This window comes from Monodelphis domestica, chromosome 2 (assembly GCF_027887165.1).
Source record: "Monodelphis domestica isolate mMonDom1 chromosome 2, mMonDom1.pri, whole genome shotgun sequence".
NCBI classification, from domain to species: Eukaryota; Metazoa; Chordata; class Mammalia; order Didelphimorphia; family Didelphidae; genus Monodelphis; species Monodelphis domestica.
Genome location: NC_077228.1, coordinates 320,700,122 through 320,717,960, shown reverse-complemented (window position 1 = coordinate 320,717,960; position 17,839 = coordinate 320,700,122). Strand labels below are relative to the sequence as shown.

Genomic DNA, 17,839 nt, shown 5'->3' with positions numbered 1-17,839 from the left:
CAATCAGGTTCAAATATTTGAATACTTTCAATAGAGGTAATCAAAAGTATCTTCAGTGGTGAAGTGAAGCTCAAATGTGAACTTCCATTCAGGGTTAGGTGCAAGGATCCTAAAGAGACTTTTATTATAAACATAAAATGTTTATTGAAATATATAAGGACAAATAAATGATTTCTAATTCAAAGGGATTCTAAATCCACCCAAATAAACTACCTGGTTCCGCAAGGAACCTCTAATCTTGTGTTTCACATGCTACACTACTTGTCCCTGATATGACTAACCCAAATTTATACTATATATATAAAATAAAAACTACCACTATTATCCTTAAAAATCTTAACTTCACCTTCAAATTATAAAATAGCAAAGGCTAGCTGGTTGAGTCTCAACAAGAATCAAGAGTACAAACCAAAGACCAGGTTTTTCTTTGATCTTCTCAGTTAAACAATCTATAAAACCACAATAGATATTCAGTTTCCCAAGTTGGGAAAGGAAAACATTGAGCTCCTTCAGGTCTTTCCCTCAGAGAGAGGCAAAGATGTTACCTCCTCCAGCCCTGAGAGAGTCTCTGAGAGTGTCTCTGCCAACTGCCAGAGAGAGTAACTGACATAGAAACTTTTTAAATCTAGTTACCACATAAATCAAAGATAGGAGACAAAGATTTTACTTGAGAAAAGGAAAATATATATACAAAAAGGAAAAAAAAACAGATTAAAGGGAGGAGGAAGGAGTATACAAGAAGAAAAGACACTAATAAAGAATAATAATAAGATAAGGAGAGAGCACAGTGAAAATTTTATTATACAAAAAGATGATGTACAGTATACCAAAGATTATTTTAGGAAGTCGCAAAAATTTTAAATGTTAAAATAGTTATTATGTAAAATATAATAACTAATTATATATAAATTAACCAAAATATAGCCCTGTTGTTACTTTTACCATTCTTCAACTTTTTGGTTGAGAGACTTCTACTACAAAACAAAACAATTTGAATTAAGGGCATGGAATTTTCTAACTGTTCCACTTTACTAAGGGAAGAAGTTATCTCCAAAATTCTTAGACTACTGTCTTTTCATCAAAAAGGTCCCTGTATAAAAAGTCTGCCTTCTTACCATTTTTATTCACAATGCTAACTTTGACAAGAGCATATCTGTTTTTATATGACAACTACTAACATTCATACAGTGCTTTAAAAACATTTTCTCCATGACAACCAGGTAACTAATACATGTATGATTTTACAGATTTATAGATAAGATACAAAGAAATCATGTGGTATAAATGGGGAAAAAACACTAAATCTGGTCATATGGTATATAATTCACTGTCACAGAGTTAGCATGGTTACTTAAAAATTTCCAAACATGTTGGGGCACTAGGTGGCTCAGTAGTTTGAGAGCCAGGCCTAGAGATGGGAGGTCCTTTAGTTCAAATCTGGCTTTAAACACTTCCTAACTATGTGACCCTGAAGAAGTCACTTAACTCCCCACTGCCTAGCCCTCACCACTATTCTACCTTGGAACCAATACATGGTATTGATTCTAAGAAGGTAAGGGTTTTTAAAAAAATTCCAAACCAGTGTTTCTTCTGCTTTCACAAATGCTTCCTGGGACTAAGGACACTGAAGAATTATATATTCTATATTTTCAGAACCAGTGTGCTAACATGATAAACTACATATTTAAGTTTAAAAGTTTAAAGAAGATGCCTTGTCATCATAGAATAAAATACAACTGGTACAGTAAATTCCTAAGTGCCACTAAGAAGGAATTCTATAAATGATATTAAAACATTTACTGTCAGGAAAATGTATTCATCTTAAAAAGTTTTATAATCTTAATGTAGAATTTTTCTTTGAGAATATTATAGATTCCTTTCCCAAAACAGCTTAGAGATTTTCAAAGGCTTGTGAAATTAGGTTTTGAAAAAAAAAAAGCCACTTTTCTATCTGTGCATATAGATGCTTAGAAATAGACAAATTTAAATACTAAAAAAAAATTTAAATACAAAAATTAAATACAAATTTAAATAGTCTCTGGAAGGCTTGTGCCCTAAATAGAGAATAGATTTTTCTTCCACACCTAGAAAATTCAGAAAACAGGCTTTTTAATGATATTTGATCTCCTCTTTTATTCCATCTTTGTTGTTTATATGAAAGTTAAATTTTCTTTTCTTTTCTTTTTTTTTTTGGTAACAGATGCTGTTTGTTTTGTCTTTTATGATCACTTCTATCCTTTGGTAAAAAAAAAAATTCTTCTCTAGGTTACAATTGTGAAAGGTATCTCTTTCCATTCTCTTCTAAATTTTTTTAAAATTCTGTAACCTTTAAAATTCAGGTCAAGTATCCATCAGGAGTTTATTATCACATACTATGTAAGATACTAGGCTAAACCTAATTTTCTGCAAAGACACTTTTAAGTTTTTTTCAGTTCTTTTTGAATCGGATTAGTGGAAAGAATGGTTAATTTGATCAGAGGACCTGCACTTGAATCTTAGCTTTGCTACTTGTTCTTTATATGACAATGGGCAAGTCATTATTCATTTCTGAGCCCCAGTTCTTCATCTGTAAAATAAAGAAGTTGGACTAGATAGCTTTTAAGGTCTCTTCTACCCTCTGATCCTAAGATACATGATTTTTTCTGTGTATTTTCTTCATTAACGCAGAACAAATAATGGTAAAAGAACATGAGCGACTCCTCCATTCTTAGTTTTCACGTACTTTTATGAGTGCTTAAGCCAAAGAAGTATCACTTCTGGTTTATCAATGTTTTGTTGATGATAAGCCTCCCTAAATTTAGTGAGGCAGACAATTGCTGGAAGTGTATTTAAAGTCCCACCAAAAGACATACCACTGGAATGACCTGTCAAAGATTATTCTGGGCTGGCAGGTTTTGTATACTTAGTGTCACTTCTATGGCCTGATGAGATATAAAAGGAGTATTATAATGGAAGTCAAAGACTTATATACCTTATTCTTCTTTTCTCCTACTCTTTGTGTTTTTTTCAAATGGAATTCAAGCTAAAAAACTTCTATTTACATGTTTTCCTATAATCCTATTCTCTGACACAAAATCTCTAAAGAAGTGCTATGGAATTTGCACTACTCTAAAAATTGATGAAAAAAATGTATAAACACAACAAATATAAACAATGTCAAATGGAACATCAAATAATTCAAGTTTTATATTTAAAGCCAACTGAAATGAAAATATAATAGCTAATTAAAAACAAGATCTGGATGTGATTAACTAGCATCATTAAACTAAGTTATGGTGATACAATTACTCCACCTTTAGAAGACTTTTAGACCTAGTACGTAGCACTATCCTGCCACTGTCAAATAAAATAAAGGAATCATGGTGGCATTAACTTGGTGAATCACTAGGAATAAGAAATAATTTTGAGATAGTTTAATTTTCTGACAGTAATGATCATGCATATATGTATCCATTGTCAGTAGACTGATTCAGAAAATGTAATACTGGTCTGAGCTGGTTTTACCACTTTTAATTAGTTCTTTAAGTTTAGTGTTAGATATCATGCTATCATTGCTTTTTTGTTGTTGTTTTTAAGAATAGATACTATTCAGGAAACATGTAAAAGTAATTATTAAGATCTACTTCATCTACTATTAAGATATCTTACAGGAGCTTTTGGGGAGGGGGAGTCAGACCATTTCAAGGATAATTGATGAACTATTGTTGCAAAACAGCCCAATTAATCCTAAAGGGGGGGAGGGAGAAAAAAAAAAAGATCTTTGAAGGAGTCTGGTAGTCAGTGGAACTATTATTCATTTCTACAAAATATAGAATAGATTTCTTTAAGTTGAAGTAACACTGAGAAAATCAGTTTGAAAAATAAAACAAAACACCTAACTCAGATTCTTAAACTGGAGGTATATAAAAGTAAAGAAAAAAGTAAAGTAGTAGTCTCAGTGATTCTATGCAGATCTGATTATCCTTATCAGACTATAAAATATCCACCCCAAACAATATTTGAAGAAATTTTTTAAATTTCCAGTGGGTCTGGAAGTCTTGTTCTCAGTGAAAAAAGGAATTAAATATACTGATATAAGATGCGGAATTATAAAAATTCCCAAATGAAGACAGAATACTGCAAAATGACCTTAGATCATGCAATATCTTGTAACGGTTGAGAAATTTATTCAAGATTTGGAGAAAAGTATCTTTTGATGGTCTACGAAACTCATTTATCTCTCACTAAAAGCCTACAGCTTATAATCAAAAACAGATTTGGAAAAATGGACTTTGGATGTAATGTGATTAAGCAGATTTATGATGAAAAATCAAAGAATATGTAAAAAAAACTTGTGAATTCAATGTAAAATCATATAAAATTAGCTATTGCATCAAGTCACCTCACCAGGACACTTGAGCCTAGTCAGTTTGGTTATATTGCCATCAGTTCAGTCCTAACATGCTCCCCTTTAAAGAAGGTAAGAAAGTGGGGAAATTGTGCTTTTTACACCTCACAGCCACTTTCAAGCCTACCCTCTAACATATTCACTTCTGAACTTCTTTTTCCTTGAAGTTCACTCCATAAAGATATTCTATCCAGATCCTAGTGGCTATTTATCACAATGTAAGGCGTTTCTCCTTACAACATACAATTTTATTTTTCATAGAAACCAGCATCATCAGGTAGTTCTATTGTATCTCTCAATAAATTATTTTAAAGGCTAAAAATATTTATATTATCATCTTGCAATTTTTAAAACCCTGCCCTTTTTAAACTTAAATATTTCTTGGCTTACCTGTTGCATGTAACAAGCTAGCTTCTAATCTGTGTGGAATTCTTGGAGGAATTTTCATTGAGGCTCGAATCTGGTAAAAACTGAAGAAGAGAAAAATCATTTTGATATGCAGATTTAACGAATAATACTGTAATTCTTTCACCCTTATCTTTCCCTCACAATGGACTAATCAATCCATATGATATTACTAGTAAAGAGAATATATTAAGAAAAATTAAAGACAAAAAGTAAAGCACCAGAATGTGTATATGTGAACATAATCTCACTGTAGTCATCTATTTTGGCAAAAAATATTTGTTAAAAAGGATTACTAGAGGTCATCTTAATGAAAAATCTTATGTATAGATTAGAAGTCACCAATGACTATGGCCCAATATGCCCTACTGATAAGTTGTATAATTTATCATTTAATTTGGTCCTTCAAATCTTGCTTCCACAGAATATCAGTTTGGAGCCAACCTATAAGTAATTTGGTCTCTTTTATCTAATTATAAATAAGGAAACTGAGGCTCACAGAAGCAACTGACTTCTCTAAAATCACAAAGTTAGTGACTGTTGGAACCAGAACTCTAAATTTTAAGGCCTATTTTTTTCCATGATTCTATACTATAGTTTTAATGCTAAATATTTATAAACAATATGAAAATTAAAATAAATGTAAAAATTATTATTATGAGGAGTCTATAGTCAAGGTTTTATGGAAGAGGTATGAGGAAAAAAGGAAAAAGAAATAACAGGGGACAACTGATAGACAGGTTATCTTCATTTATACAAAATTAAACTCCACTCTTGACTAGGAATAGGTGGAGCTGAGGTGACTATCAAGTTAAGTTGTTGGATAAACTTTGGGGTCCAAAGTCAGGAAGATCCAAAACAAGTACAGATTATTGAAGGACAGAGACTTTAAAGAGACCTTGGAGAATTCTTGAGACTAGAGATTTGAGACTAGAGACTAATAGTTCAAGTGTGTTCTGAATTATGTTTGTTCAATTGCCCAAACTGGAAACCGCATATGTGAAGCATGACTACATCTACTTACAGAAGAATGGCATAAATGCTCATTTATGTTGTCATGGCTCTACCCTCACTTCCAAATGTCACTGCTTATTAGTTATGAGACAATAAATAAATGGGCAGTGAGTAAGTCAACAAGCATTTATTAAGTGCTCTTGTTGTGTCAAATGTTGGAGACACAAGATAAAAAAGGGAATAGTCTGTATGAAAGAAGTTTAAACTCTAATGGACCAGTCACTTAAGTACTCTGATCTCATCTGTAAAAAAAAAAAAGAATAATATTTGGACTATTTCTCTCATGGGATTGTTAGGAGGTAAACTTATATGTTTAACTTAAAAAAGCTATAGAAATGTGAATTATCATTAACACCGCTTACCAAATATTTTAAAAGTAATGTATGCTATTACATACACTATATAATAATGAATCTCACCCAACTCACAACCTGGATAAGTATTTTGTATAATAAGTGGATATAATAAAGCATCTTAAGTAATATTTTCCTGATATTGTAATATTTCTGAGACTATTACAAGACATTACATTAATAGCATTTTTTAAAATATGAAAGTTTCATAAATAAGTTTGGATTATGAATTGAAATTATCCTTACGATTCTTTGCACATAGTAGGTAGGCATAGTAAAATAAAATTTTAGAACAACAGACTTTCCAAATCTATATTTTAAAATATTTTTCAACTTTAGACTTGGAAGATTTAAAATGAAATACAAACTTAACTAAAATGTGACAGGATTTTGTAACATTCTGTGTCACAGATTCCCCTTTGGCACTTTGGTGAAATCCCTGGATCTCCTCTCTGAAGTGTTTTAAAATAACTGAAGGAAATGCCAAATTTCAGTCAGAGGTTGAAAATAAAAGTGTAATTTTCTCCCTCCTATCCAAATTTAAAGACCTCCCCTAAAATGAGAAACAAACTTCACATACCCCAAACCCTGCTGAAATCAGTCTCCAGGTTAAGAATCATGACATAGGCCAAAAGCATATTCTCCTTTCTTTATGACTAAAAAGGAGCCTCCTTGAATTTAATGATTTACATAATTAGAACACTTATTCTAAATGTCTTATCTAAAAATCTGTACTTTTAGAAGAGCATTTAGCAAAGCAAGTATTACCTAATCATGAAGAAATAGAAATCTCTTATTATTACCAATAGGACTTAATAAGTTTTTCTAATTCGCTTCAGAGCTAGAAAACTTTTTAGGATTGTAAAGTGTAGAGATGGTGCCAATCTAAGTTTCTTCATTTAGGGGTTTCCTGCATCAAGGAAATAGTCTAGTCCCTATCCCTAATCTTGCACCCTTTACTATTCTTCCATTTGAAGCCAAAGACAATTACATTCTGCCGTCCATATAACAATCACTTAAAAACCTGCAGTCCTTTATTTTTAAATTTTTATTTTAATAACAACTTTCTACATAAGTTTTGCAAAGTTATACCATTCAAATTATTTCCCTTCCTTCTTCCCTCCCCTCTCCTGGAGCTGGCAATTCAATCTGGGTTATACATGTATTATAACACAAAACATTTCCACAATAATATAAGAATAAAACCCAAACCCAAAAACAAATAAATAAGTAATAAATCATATGTTTTCATCTATATTCCTACTATAACAGTTCTTTCTTTGGAGATGAATAGCATTCTTTGTCATAAGTCCCTCAGAATTGTTCTGGATCATTTTATTACTATTAGTAACCAAATCTATCACATTTGATTGTTCTATAATATTGCCATTACTGCATACAATTTTTTCCTAGTTCTGCTTATTTTGCTCTATATCAATTCATGTAGGTTTTTCCAGCTCTTTCTGAAATCATCCTGTTCATCATTCCTTACAGCACAATAGTATTCCATCACCATCATTTACTACAATTTGTTCAGCCATTCCCCACTTGAGGGACATCCCTTTAGTTTCCAATTCTTTGTCACCACAAAAAGAGCAGCTATAAATATTTTTGAATAAGCAAGTCTTTTCCCATTTTTTATCTCTTTGGGATACAGACCTAGTAGTGGTATTAATGCATCAAAGGTACCTACAACCACCCTTTAAATATCTTTCATATCCCTCCTAGTTTATACATCTCTAGGATAAAACATTTTGAATACCTTTGATCTTTCCTTAAATGGAATGATCATACAAGTCCCACAACAAAATCCTTATCGTCCTCCTCTGGATACTTTGTTACCATTGTTTTTGCTATTTCTCTAACTTTGTGTTATCATCTAAATAATGGATTAGGAGGCATACCACCTTTATCCAAGGAACTGACAAAGTGTTAACCAGAACAGGGACAAATAATAAGTTCCCAATAATAGTATTCTGAAGATCTTCTGAATGTTAAGCCACTAATGGCCAGATTCTAAAAGTAATTATTCAAGTAGTTCTGAATTCATCTAATTGTACTATTGTTTAAAACATTCTAAACTCATATTCTTCTATTATATTTTCCCATAATTACATGTAAAAACAATTTTAACAGTTATAAAAATTTTATTTTTACCTCTTCCTCCCTCCCATTCCTTCTCACTCCCTGAGATGGTAAGTAATCTGATAAAGATTTTATAAGTGCAATCATAGAAAATATTTTTCCACATAAGTCATATTGTGGAAGAACTCTCAAACAAAAAAAAGGAGCAAAGTTAAATATAGTAAATTTTAATCAGTGTTCAAACACTACTTCAGCTCTTTCTTTGGAGGTAAATGACATTTTTCATGAGAGTCTCTTGGATTGTCTTGGATCATTGTGCTACTGAGAATAACTATGTCATTCACAGGTATTTATCAAAAAATACTTCTGATATTGTGTATATTTTTCTGGTTCTGCTCATTTCACTTTGCATTAGTTCATCTAACTCTTTTCCAAGTCTTCCTAAAATCATCCTGCTTGTCATTTCTTTTAGCACAATAGTATTCCATTATAATCAGATGGACGATCCCTCAATTTCCAATTCTTTGCTACCAGGAAAAGAGTTGTAATAAATATTTTTACACAAACAGGCCCTTTTCCTTTTGTTTGGAACTCTTTGGGGGTACAGATCTATTAGTGATATGGCTGGATAAAAGGGTTTGAGCCCTTTTGAGCAAAGTTCTAAATTGTTCTCCACAACAGTTGGATCAGATCACAACTCCATTAACAGTGTCCCAATTTTCTCTCTATTCAATAAGAATAGTACAAAATTCTTTAGCAAATGCTCCCCTAAGATCTAGGTGAACTATATAATATTCCACTGACTTACCATTTAAGAAATCGCAATCTGTTGCTACAAAACCAGTATGAGTGCTTTGTGATTATCATCTTCTTTATATACTTGTTCATTGTTTCTCTAAAAAAAAATTCTAGAATTTTTCCAGGAAATGAAGTCAAACTTTCTCAATTATAGTCTGTCAATTATAGTCTGATGTCTCTATTGTACTTTCCTTGCTTTTTCCACCACTTCGTGTATATGTGTAAAAATGAGGATAACATTTGCTCTTCTTCAAAACTGTGGTTACTTTTTTAGTTCTTCAATCTTTTTCAAATGTCATTGACAATAACAATAACTTGTCAATTTTTCCATATCTAAAGATGCTATTTGTCTGGGTCTAGTGGCTTGAATTCATCAAGTAAGTAAGTTAAGGGGTTCTTTTACTATCTCTATTTAGCTTATATATCAACTCCCTATTAGTCACTTATGTAATGTCTATTTATTCTAGTCTAAATGTCATTCTTCTTTAAAAAAAAACAAACCACAACATTAAGCAACTCTGCCTTTTCTTTGTTGTCAGTTATTATTTTCCCATCTACTTTCCTATTAGTAGAATAATTGATCATTTTTTTCAGGTAGCTAACCATATGTTTCCCCTCCTTTAAAAAGCAATATATTCATGTCGTTTGGCCACTGTTCATCTGGGAAGAATATTATTAGTTTTACAAATATGTATCAATTCCTTATATGTTCTGGGAGATAGACATGTAGATCTAATAAGTTTACTAAGCTTATTTCCCCATTTCCTTTTTTTTCCCCCTTTTCTTGAGTTCAGTGCTCAATTTAGTCTTCTCCTTCATTCCAACTCCTATCTCATTCAAAAGAATTTTAAAATAAATACAATGGGGGAGGGGGAACTAGGTAGCACAGTGGAAGAGCAACAGGTCCAGAATCAGAAAGATCTGGGTTCAAATATGACTTCAGATACTTTCTAGCCATGTGACCTTGGGAAATTCATTTAACACTAATTGCCTAGCCTTTAACTGCTTTTACCTTAAAATTCTTAGTATCAATTCAAATACAGAAGGTAATATTAAAAAAAATACATAGACAAATATTCTCCCAAATATACTGACTTCTTAGTTTCTCAATTTATTCAACTATAATGAACTATTCCCTCTATGCCACTTGAGTTATATAATCCACAAATCCATAATCTACAATACTTCCATGGTCAAGAACTCAAAAAAATTTTTATTAGATCATAATCTGTTAATATTCCCAATTCTTCTTCTTAAATCTACTCTTCATCCTAATCATGACTCCCTTAACACAACTCCTGTCCTAGCTATACTTTCTCCATTCTCAATACCAATCTGGTAAACCAGTTCAACTCTACCTAATCAGCTTCTCAATTTTTTTATCCCCTTGTCTTGTTGATTACCATGGCTTGCCCAATTTCAAACCTGGATTACTCCCACCATTTGGCTCCTACCCATATATTGCTAAATAGAACTGGAGGAAATAACAAATATGTCATATAAATTATGATATTCAATTGCAACTGGGTCCTTACTGTACCAAGGTTACTATCCTCTGATTCCTTATCCCACTGATCAAAGGTGTTCCAAACCTCTTTTCTCCTCGAAATCTCCCTTTCTGACCCCCTCTTAAACTATGCAACTTACCCCACACTTCACTGGAGGCATTTGTTGCAAATTCTTTCTTCTTCTTAATAAACTCACATCAAAATGATATCATCACACATTATTTCCTCCTCTACATCTGATAAGAAACTTGTCTGTGGAGGCCAGGTTCCTCTTTATCTACCACTTACTTCAACCCATCCATTCCCTATTGTCTTCTTCTCTAGCAGGTTGCTCCTACCTTCATTCCCACTAATCTTTGATGTCTCTTTATCTAATGGTTTATTCTTTTTTGCCTACAAATACATCCAAGTCCCCTCTAACCTTAAGGAACACTCACTTGATCCTATAATGCCCAACAGTTATTGTTTCATAGCTCTCTCTCTCTCTTTTCTCAGCTAACTTCCTGGAAAAATTCAGTACTCTTGGTACCTCCTTTGCTGCTCTCATTCTCTTCTAGACCTTCTGCAATCTGGCTTCTAGCCACACCTTTCAATTGAAACTGCCTTCTCCAAAGTTATCAGTGATATCATAATGACCTTGTCCTAACCCACAAATCCATTTTAACGAACTGCAGTCAATTTATATGGAGAGGAGGCAAGTCATTCTTACCAACTTCCACATAAAGGGAAGGCAAGTTGACTCAGCTAAAGCAGCAAGTCACCTTGAGAGAAACCATGTGATTTAAATCCAAGCAAGAGACAGAGACATTACAAGTAAAATGAATGACTTATGTTATATCAAATTATAAAATTTTTGTACAAACAAAACCAATGCAACCAAAATTAGAAGGAAAGCAAGAAACTGGGAAAACATTTTTATACTAAATTTTGTGTTGTCTATAAGTGTGTGCACACAACCAATATGCAGGGTAGTGAGAACAAAGAAAAAAAGAGATAGCATGACTTAGGAATGGAAATGGTGTTAAGGACTAGAAGTGGGATTTCCTTAAGGTCTGAGTCAGTGACTTCTACTGTAGAATTGCATATTTGCTTCATAATACTTCTCTAATGAAATGAAATTTTAAAGGATGAAAGAAAAAAATGAAGATCTACAAAGACTGTAACATAATTGGAACAAGAGTTCAAGCTTTACCCTCTAAACAGAAAGACTTAGAAAGGAATGACGAAATAAGAATATAATATTGCTCATTAATTAGAAAACAGAATTCTCAATAGACTAGAGGGGAAGTAAAATAATGAGGAAAAAGAAAACCTTTCTGGCAAGAGCAAATAAAATAATTACTTAAAAATAATAAGTCAGTAAAAAAAAAAACAAGACTTTTAAGCTTTAGTTTAATTGGGATGGAAAAAGAAAGGTTAAGAGAGGAAAAATAGTTAAAAGAGAAATTTAAAATCGAAACTCAAAGAACATAGGATAAGGCAGGTAATCAGAAAGAAGGTAGGAGAAAAAAGCTTGTAGGAATAGACAAACATAACATGTCCATTTTCCTGCAATCCTTCCAACAACTGTCATTTTCCTTTTTTTCATCTTTATCAATCTGATGCTTATTTTATTGAAGTTATTGTGTCTCAATTTCCTATTGCTCTGGCAATTTTTTTAAGGAAACTACTATGCTACTTGCACTCGAGGATAATTTTATCTGTTCTTGGCCATGGTTTATGCCTTTAATTTCTTCCTCTTGTCTTGATGAAATCTGATAATGAGGCTCTTAGAATTTAAGTTGTTTCTCAGATAAGAGTTATACAGTCTATACTTGAGCACGTACTTGGAAATTTCTCCAGCAAAGTAGGGTCTACCAGAATCTGAATTCTGCTGGCATAGCGTTCAAGAACCCTATATCATTTCCATGCCATGATGAAGCATAAGGACTTTAGGCCATTAGAGACATAATTATCATTTACTATTATCTATAATATTCATTTGTATTTTAAATTCCACTAGACTATCAGCATTTTTGAGGGCCTAAATCATGTTATGTAATCTTTGCACACTTTCCAATGCCAAGAACAGTACTTTACATCCAGTAGAATCTCTTGAAAATTGTTTTATCTTGGGTTCAGTTCCCTAATAACTATTTTTGCTTAACCCTTTCCAGTCAGATGAACATTCTTCCAAGCAAAATGGAATTGAACAGTTATGCCTGTTTACTGTTTTGCATTAGCTTCCTTCAATCTGGTCTCATTCCTTCTCTGATATTTACAAGTAATATATACACACATGCCCTCCTTGCTGTCATCTATTACTAGTTTGATCTTGGTCAGAGCTTCAGGATCTTCACTTTCAATTGATGCCTTCTTGACTAGATTTGTTCAATAAGTAAATATTTTTATTGATCATTAAGATAAACATTCTATCCTTCATTAAGAGACCATCCATATATCTTAAGTCCAGAAATTCAGACTCTCTTCTCAGATACTATCTTCTTAACTAGATGCTCACTTACTAAATTTGCCTCCTTTCTTTTCTTTCTTTCCTTCCTTGGTTCCAAGGCAGAAGAGGTTTAAGGGCTAGGCAATGGGAGTTAAGTGACTTGCCTAGGGTCACACAGCTGGGAAGAGTCTAAGGCCAGATTTGACCCTAGGACTTCCTGTCTCTAGACCTGGTTCTCAATCCACTGAGCTACCAGCTGCCTCCTGCCTCTTTTCTAAAGCTCAATTAGCAGTGATGATGAAAATACTATTTGTACCCCCCTAATATCTTTAGTTTCTTGTTCAGAATATTATAATCCCCATAAATATTTCTAGGCTTCTAATGAGATCATTTATATTCATTGATTGGTTGTGGTTTTACTATAATATTTACTAAAATATTAGGTTTTACTATAAGGCAACAACAATAATTGTTATATAGCTCTTTAAGGTTTGTAAAGCGCTTTACATTTGTTCTCATTTGATCTTCATTAGCTTATTGTTGTTCAATCATTTCTGATCGTGTCCAGCTCTTCATGATCCCACCTTCAAATATATAAGGACTAATGTAACTATAGCCTTCTTAAGATAGAAATATTCTGAATAATGTCTTTGGGGAAATGCTATATTTGGAATTGCTCTAATTATGTAGCAATTACTTTGGGTACAGAATATTTGAAACAGATTCTGGCTCTTTCCTATGTTATGTTTCTACTTTCTTGTAATCAGCTCCTCCTACTATAATAACAAATTATATTCCATTTACTGAGATAATTAGTCTATTATAAATATGCCCTGTGGAATGACTCTATGTTTTCAAATCAGAATTTTACATTTTCATGGTTTAAAAATGCTTTTTGGAACCATTTCCCATGGCTGATTTCTTAACAACTATTTTACTCTTTATATAAAAAAAAATGTAAATGAATATAAGTGAGTAAGTGAATTGATACTCACTTATCAACTGTAATATATAGAAACTAGAAATAGGTAGTATTACCAAGGGAATGATGATCAAGTATTTTTCTTTTCTTAAAATAAACTATTGTTTAACATTAATGCCAGACTTGAAGACAGATGATGAAAGTTAACATTTGGTTACAGAAGCATTTCATTAAAATAATCTTGTTTCATCCTTCTTCATGTAGTTTTAGATTACCCCCCCCCCATCTAAACCAGATGCTCTATTACATTCCTTTCTATTTATAGGCCAATCTTACTTTGTACAATCACATTAAAAATTACTTTATCTTTTTCTAAAAGAGAATTGATTCTAATCTGAACTATGTCAATGCTGATAAATAACACTCTACTTTTACTGTCAACAAGACAAATATTTGTTTTTGTCTCAAGTTTTGGTATATCCCAATAGTCATGCCTTTTTTGCATGAAATAACTATTAATATTACAATATAATAAAACCTAAAATGGAATAAACACAAGGGAACAAGAAAAGTACTATCACTTAAACACACAGACAAAAAAGAATTTCTTGACTTCCATTTGTATTTGATTTTAATAAACACAGTTTGAATTCACCAAACATTTAAATACTTGTTATGTGCAAAGTTGTGGGCTAAGTAATGGCATTTCACATCCTATTTAATGATATATATATACATATATATATTTTTTTAAATTTAAGGGAACATGAGATCAGAATACTTAGTATTTTTGTATTTAGAAGTTTAGGTCTAAGAAATCTATCATTTTTTAGTAGCAGGAATTGGAAAAGAATAGCCAATTAATCTTACTTCATTATATGAATACATATGCTTTAATTTTAACTGTCAATTAAAGGGAATGGCTCCATAACAACGATGTAAACACTCAAACAAAACATTAAAACTATACCACTGAAAGATAGTGTTTTAATAGTTGTGAAGTACAAAGATCAATGTTCCAAGAAGCAAGACGTTGGATCATGAGAAAACAAAAACAAAAATAAAATTGACCCTGTCTTCTAAGGAATTTAGATTTTATTAGAGGAAAAATAACATGTACATATAAAAAAATATATATATACATATATATAAAATAAATACAAAGTAATGTAGAAGGTGATGCTTGACATGAGCTTTGAAGCAAAGAGTATTTTAGAAAACAGAAGTGACAATAAAGTGTGTTTCTAGCATGGAGATCAGCCAATGCAAAGGCTCAGATACAGGAGATAGTTTTTTGTATGAGAGGAAATCCAGTCTGCCTAGCCCCAAAAGTAAATGAAGTGAAGAACAATATTATTGAGTCAGGTTGAAAAGAACTTTAAATGATAACTAGAAAAATTTGTATTTTATCCTAAAGGCAATAGGGAATCACTGCAGTTTATTGAATTGGTGATGGTTGTGAATTTCAAAACTACTCCACCCTATTCAGACCATTCTTTAGAAGATTGGATTTAGCTATTTCCTGATCAGTAACAATAGAGATACTTGGAATAACAGAATCAGGTCTTGGAAACTACATTCTCCACCCTACTCAGTGTAACAAGATTAGGAAGGGCTACATCAAACTCAAAATTTAATTATTTGAGAATATGGCCTTAAACAGATGTGCAAAAAAAGGACAGACCTCTGAGTGGTCCTAGGTCAAGCTTGAGTCACCATTGGCACATGTGAGATGCAGGAAGCGAGGTAGAGAACAGCCTCTGGAGTTCTCAGGACTCTCCTGTGAGGAGGGCTAGAGTTCAGTTCAAGGCTGGTGCTTGAGGTTGGAGGAGCCCTGCAGACTGCTTTCCTTCAGATTGGTCACATGAGTGATAAGGGCTTATCCCTTTCGCTGCCTTGGCTCTCTAAGGCCTTAACACTTGCTTTGGCTCAGCTTGAGCCAGCGTGGTTCTGAGTTAAACTTTTTCCTTCTCTCCCTCTTTCCTTCTCTCCCTTTTTCCCTCTCTCTCTCTCCTCCTCTAATATTTTCTTCCTCCTGTTGTAATTAAAACACCATAAAAATTTGGCAGCTGACTTGGGTATTTTATTATTTGGGATTTCCCTTGGTGATCATTTAAATTTAGATTTTTTTCAGTCTCAACCATAATATTCACCCTTTACACAGTACACACACATGTTTCTAAGCAATGATAGCTTTCTCCAATTATCTACCACATTTTAGGATAAAATGAAGAAAAAAAAGTGGTATGGGAGAATATAATGAACAATAATTATAGACATTAATTCTTTCAACAAGTATTTATTATCTTTTCAAAGGATAAGGCTGGTTTCATTTTTTTCCTTCATATCCACAATGTTTGGCATAAAGCAGGAATTTAATCAATGCTTATTGATTTACTGATACAAGACAAAACTCAGTGTTACAAGATATACCAAGATAAATTTTCCAGTCTTTGCCTTCAAAGAGTTGAGAACTTAATAGTCCCCCAAATCCTCAGTGAACAAGGAAAACAGAACCCATAATTGCAGTAAAGAGAAAAAAAGTGAAAGCAGCAACTGTTTATATAATATTTAAGACTGCTGAAGGTAAAGGGAAAGACTTGGGAGAAAGGTAGAACTAGTAGTAGAGCATCCCTACTCTATCATCATCTCCAAAAAGATCATGATATTAATTAATATTATTTAGGATATTAAGCCAAATTCAATACAGTGGAATTTTATAGGGATAAATGTAAAGTTTTACATTTGACTTTACAAGCTCAATTTCACAAGTATAAGATAAGGGAGGTGTTGTAGAAAACACTTCATCTTAAAAAGACATGGGAGTATTAGAGGATCTGTAAAATTAATATAAGTCTGTAAATTTTAAGCAAGTATGAAGTAACCTGGCCTATGCACTCAGTTCTATTCAATGTATTTCAAGAAGACTGATAACATTCCAGAGAGCAACCATGATAATGAAAACTCTTAAGATTAGGCCACAAAAATATCAGCTGAAAGAACTGGGAATGTGTAGCCTAGAAATAAAAAAAAATTTAGGAAGAACAAGTTACCTTTTTAGGTATATGCTAGAGTAGGAGGTTGCTTAAATTCTTTTTAACTATTAAAAAATGTATTGCTTTTATCAATGGCTGTCTTCATGTATCTAAAAAGATGTTACGGGAGGAAGAGAAGAGTATTAAGAAGTTCCTTTCTGTTCCCAAAGGGCAGTTAGGAGAAATGAGTGGACATTAAAAAAAAAGGCAATTTAAGGCAAGATATAAAGGAAGACCAATTAACTTTTAAAATGAGTCAATAAATTATTTGAGTTTTAGATTAGATGATCAATAAAACCCTTTCCTGACATATATTTTGGGATATAGGATAAATATTATAGCATTACACAAAGACAGAATCTGGGGACAGAAGAGCTCTGTCAGTTTTCTCATCTATGAAGGGAAGGGATTGGGCTTGATGATCATTAAATCCAGCCCTGAATCCTATAATCCTAGGATTGTGACATTATTCCCTTGCTCAAGAATATGCAATGACTTTGCATTTGAGATCAAGTACACTTTAACCAAATATTTAAGGCCCTCTATAAATTGGCTACAACCTAATTTTATTTCCCAATAATTCTTAACATAGATCATATCTTTATTTCATCTAAATCAGTCCCTCATTATCCATCAAAACACTTCACTCACCTGGAGACCTTTCCTCTTCCGTACTGCATATCCACATTCTACCTACTCTAAAATACATTCTGTGGCTCACTCAGTCAACTCTTCCATTATTTATTGTTAATTGTTTCATGTGTAGGTCTTATTTCCTCAATTAAACTATAAATTTAAGGAATGTAAGGTTGACTTTTTTGTACTTATGTGCCACTCTCATGATATGGAATATATGGAACACTCTTACAAATATAAGCTGCTCAAAATACATGTTGTATGA

General features: G+C 32.4%; 1 protein-coding gene across 12 annotated transcripts in view; it reads right to left on the bottom strand.

The window, feature by feature from the left end:
* Positions 1 to 17,839, bottom strand: part of FAM135A (family with sequence similarity 135 member A) — a 115,946-nt gene that overhangs the window by 80,503 nt on the left and 17,604 nt on the right. For all 12 annotated transcript variants that reach the window (XM_007484171.3, XM_056818449.1, XM_056818447.1 and 9 more), the window contains one exon: positions 4,778 to 4,857. In XM_007484171.3, the coding sequence (XP_007484233.2) occupies positions 4,778 to 4,857 (80 nt within the window). The remainder of the gene's footprint in view (positions 1 to 4,777; positions 4,858 to 17,839) is intronic.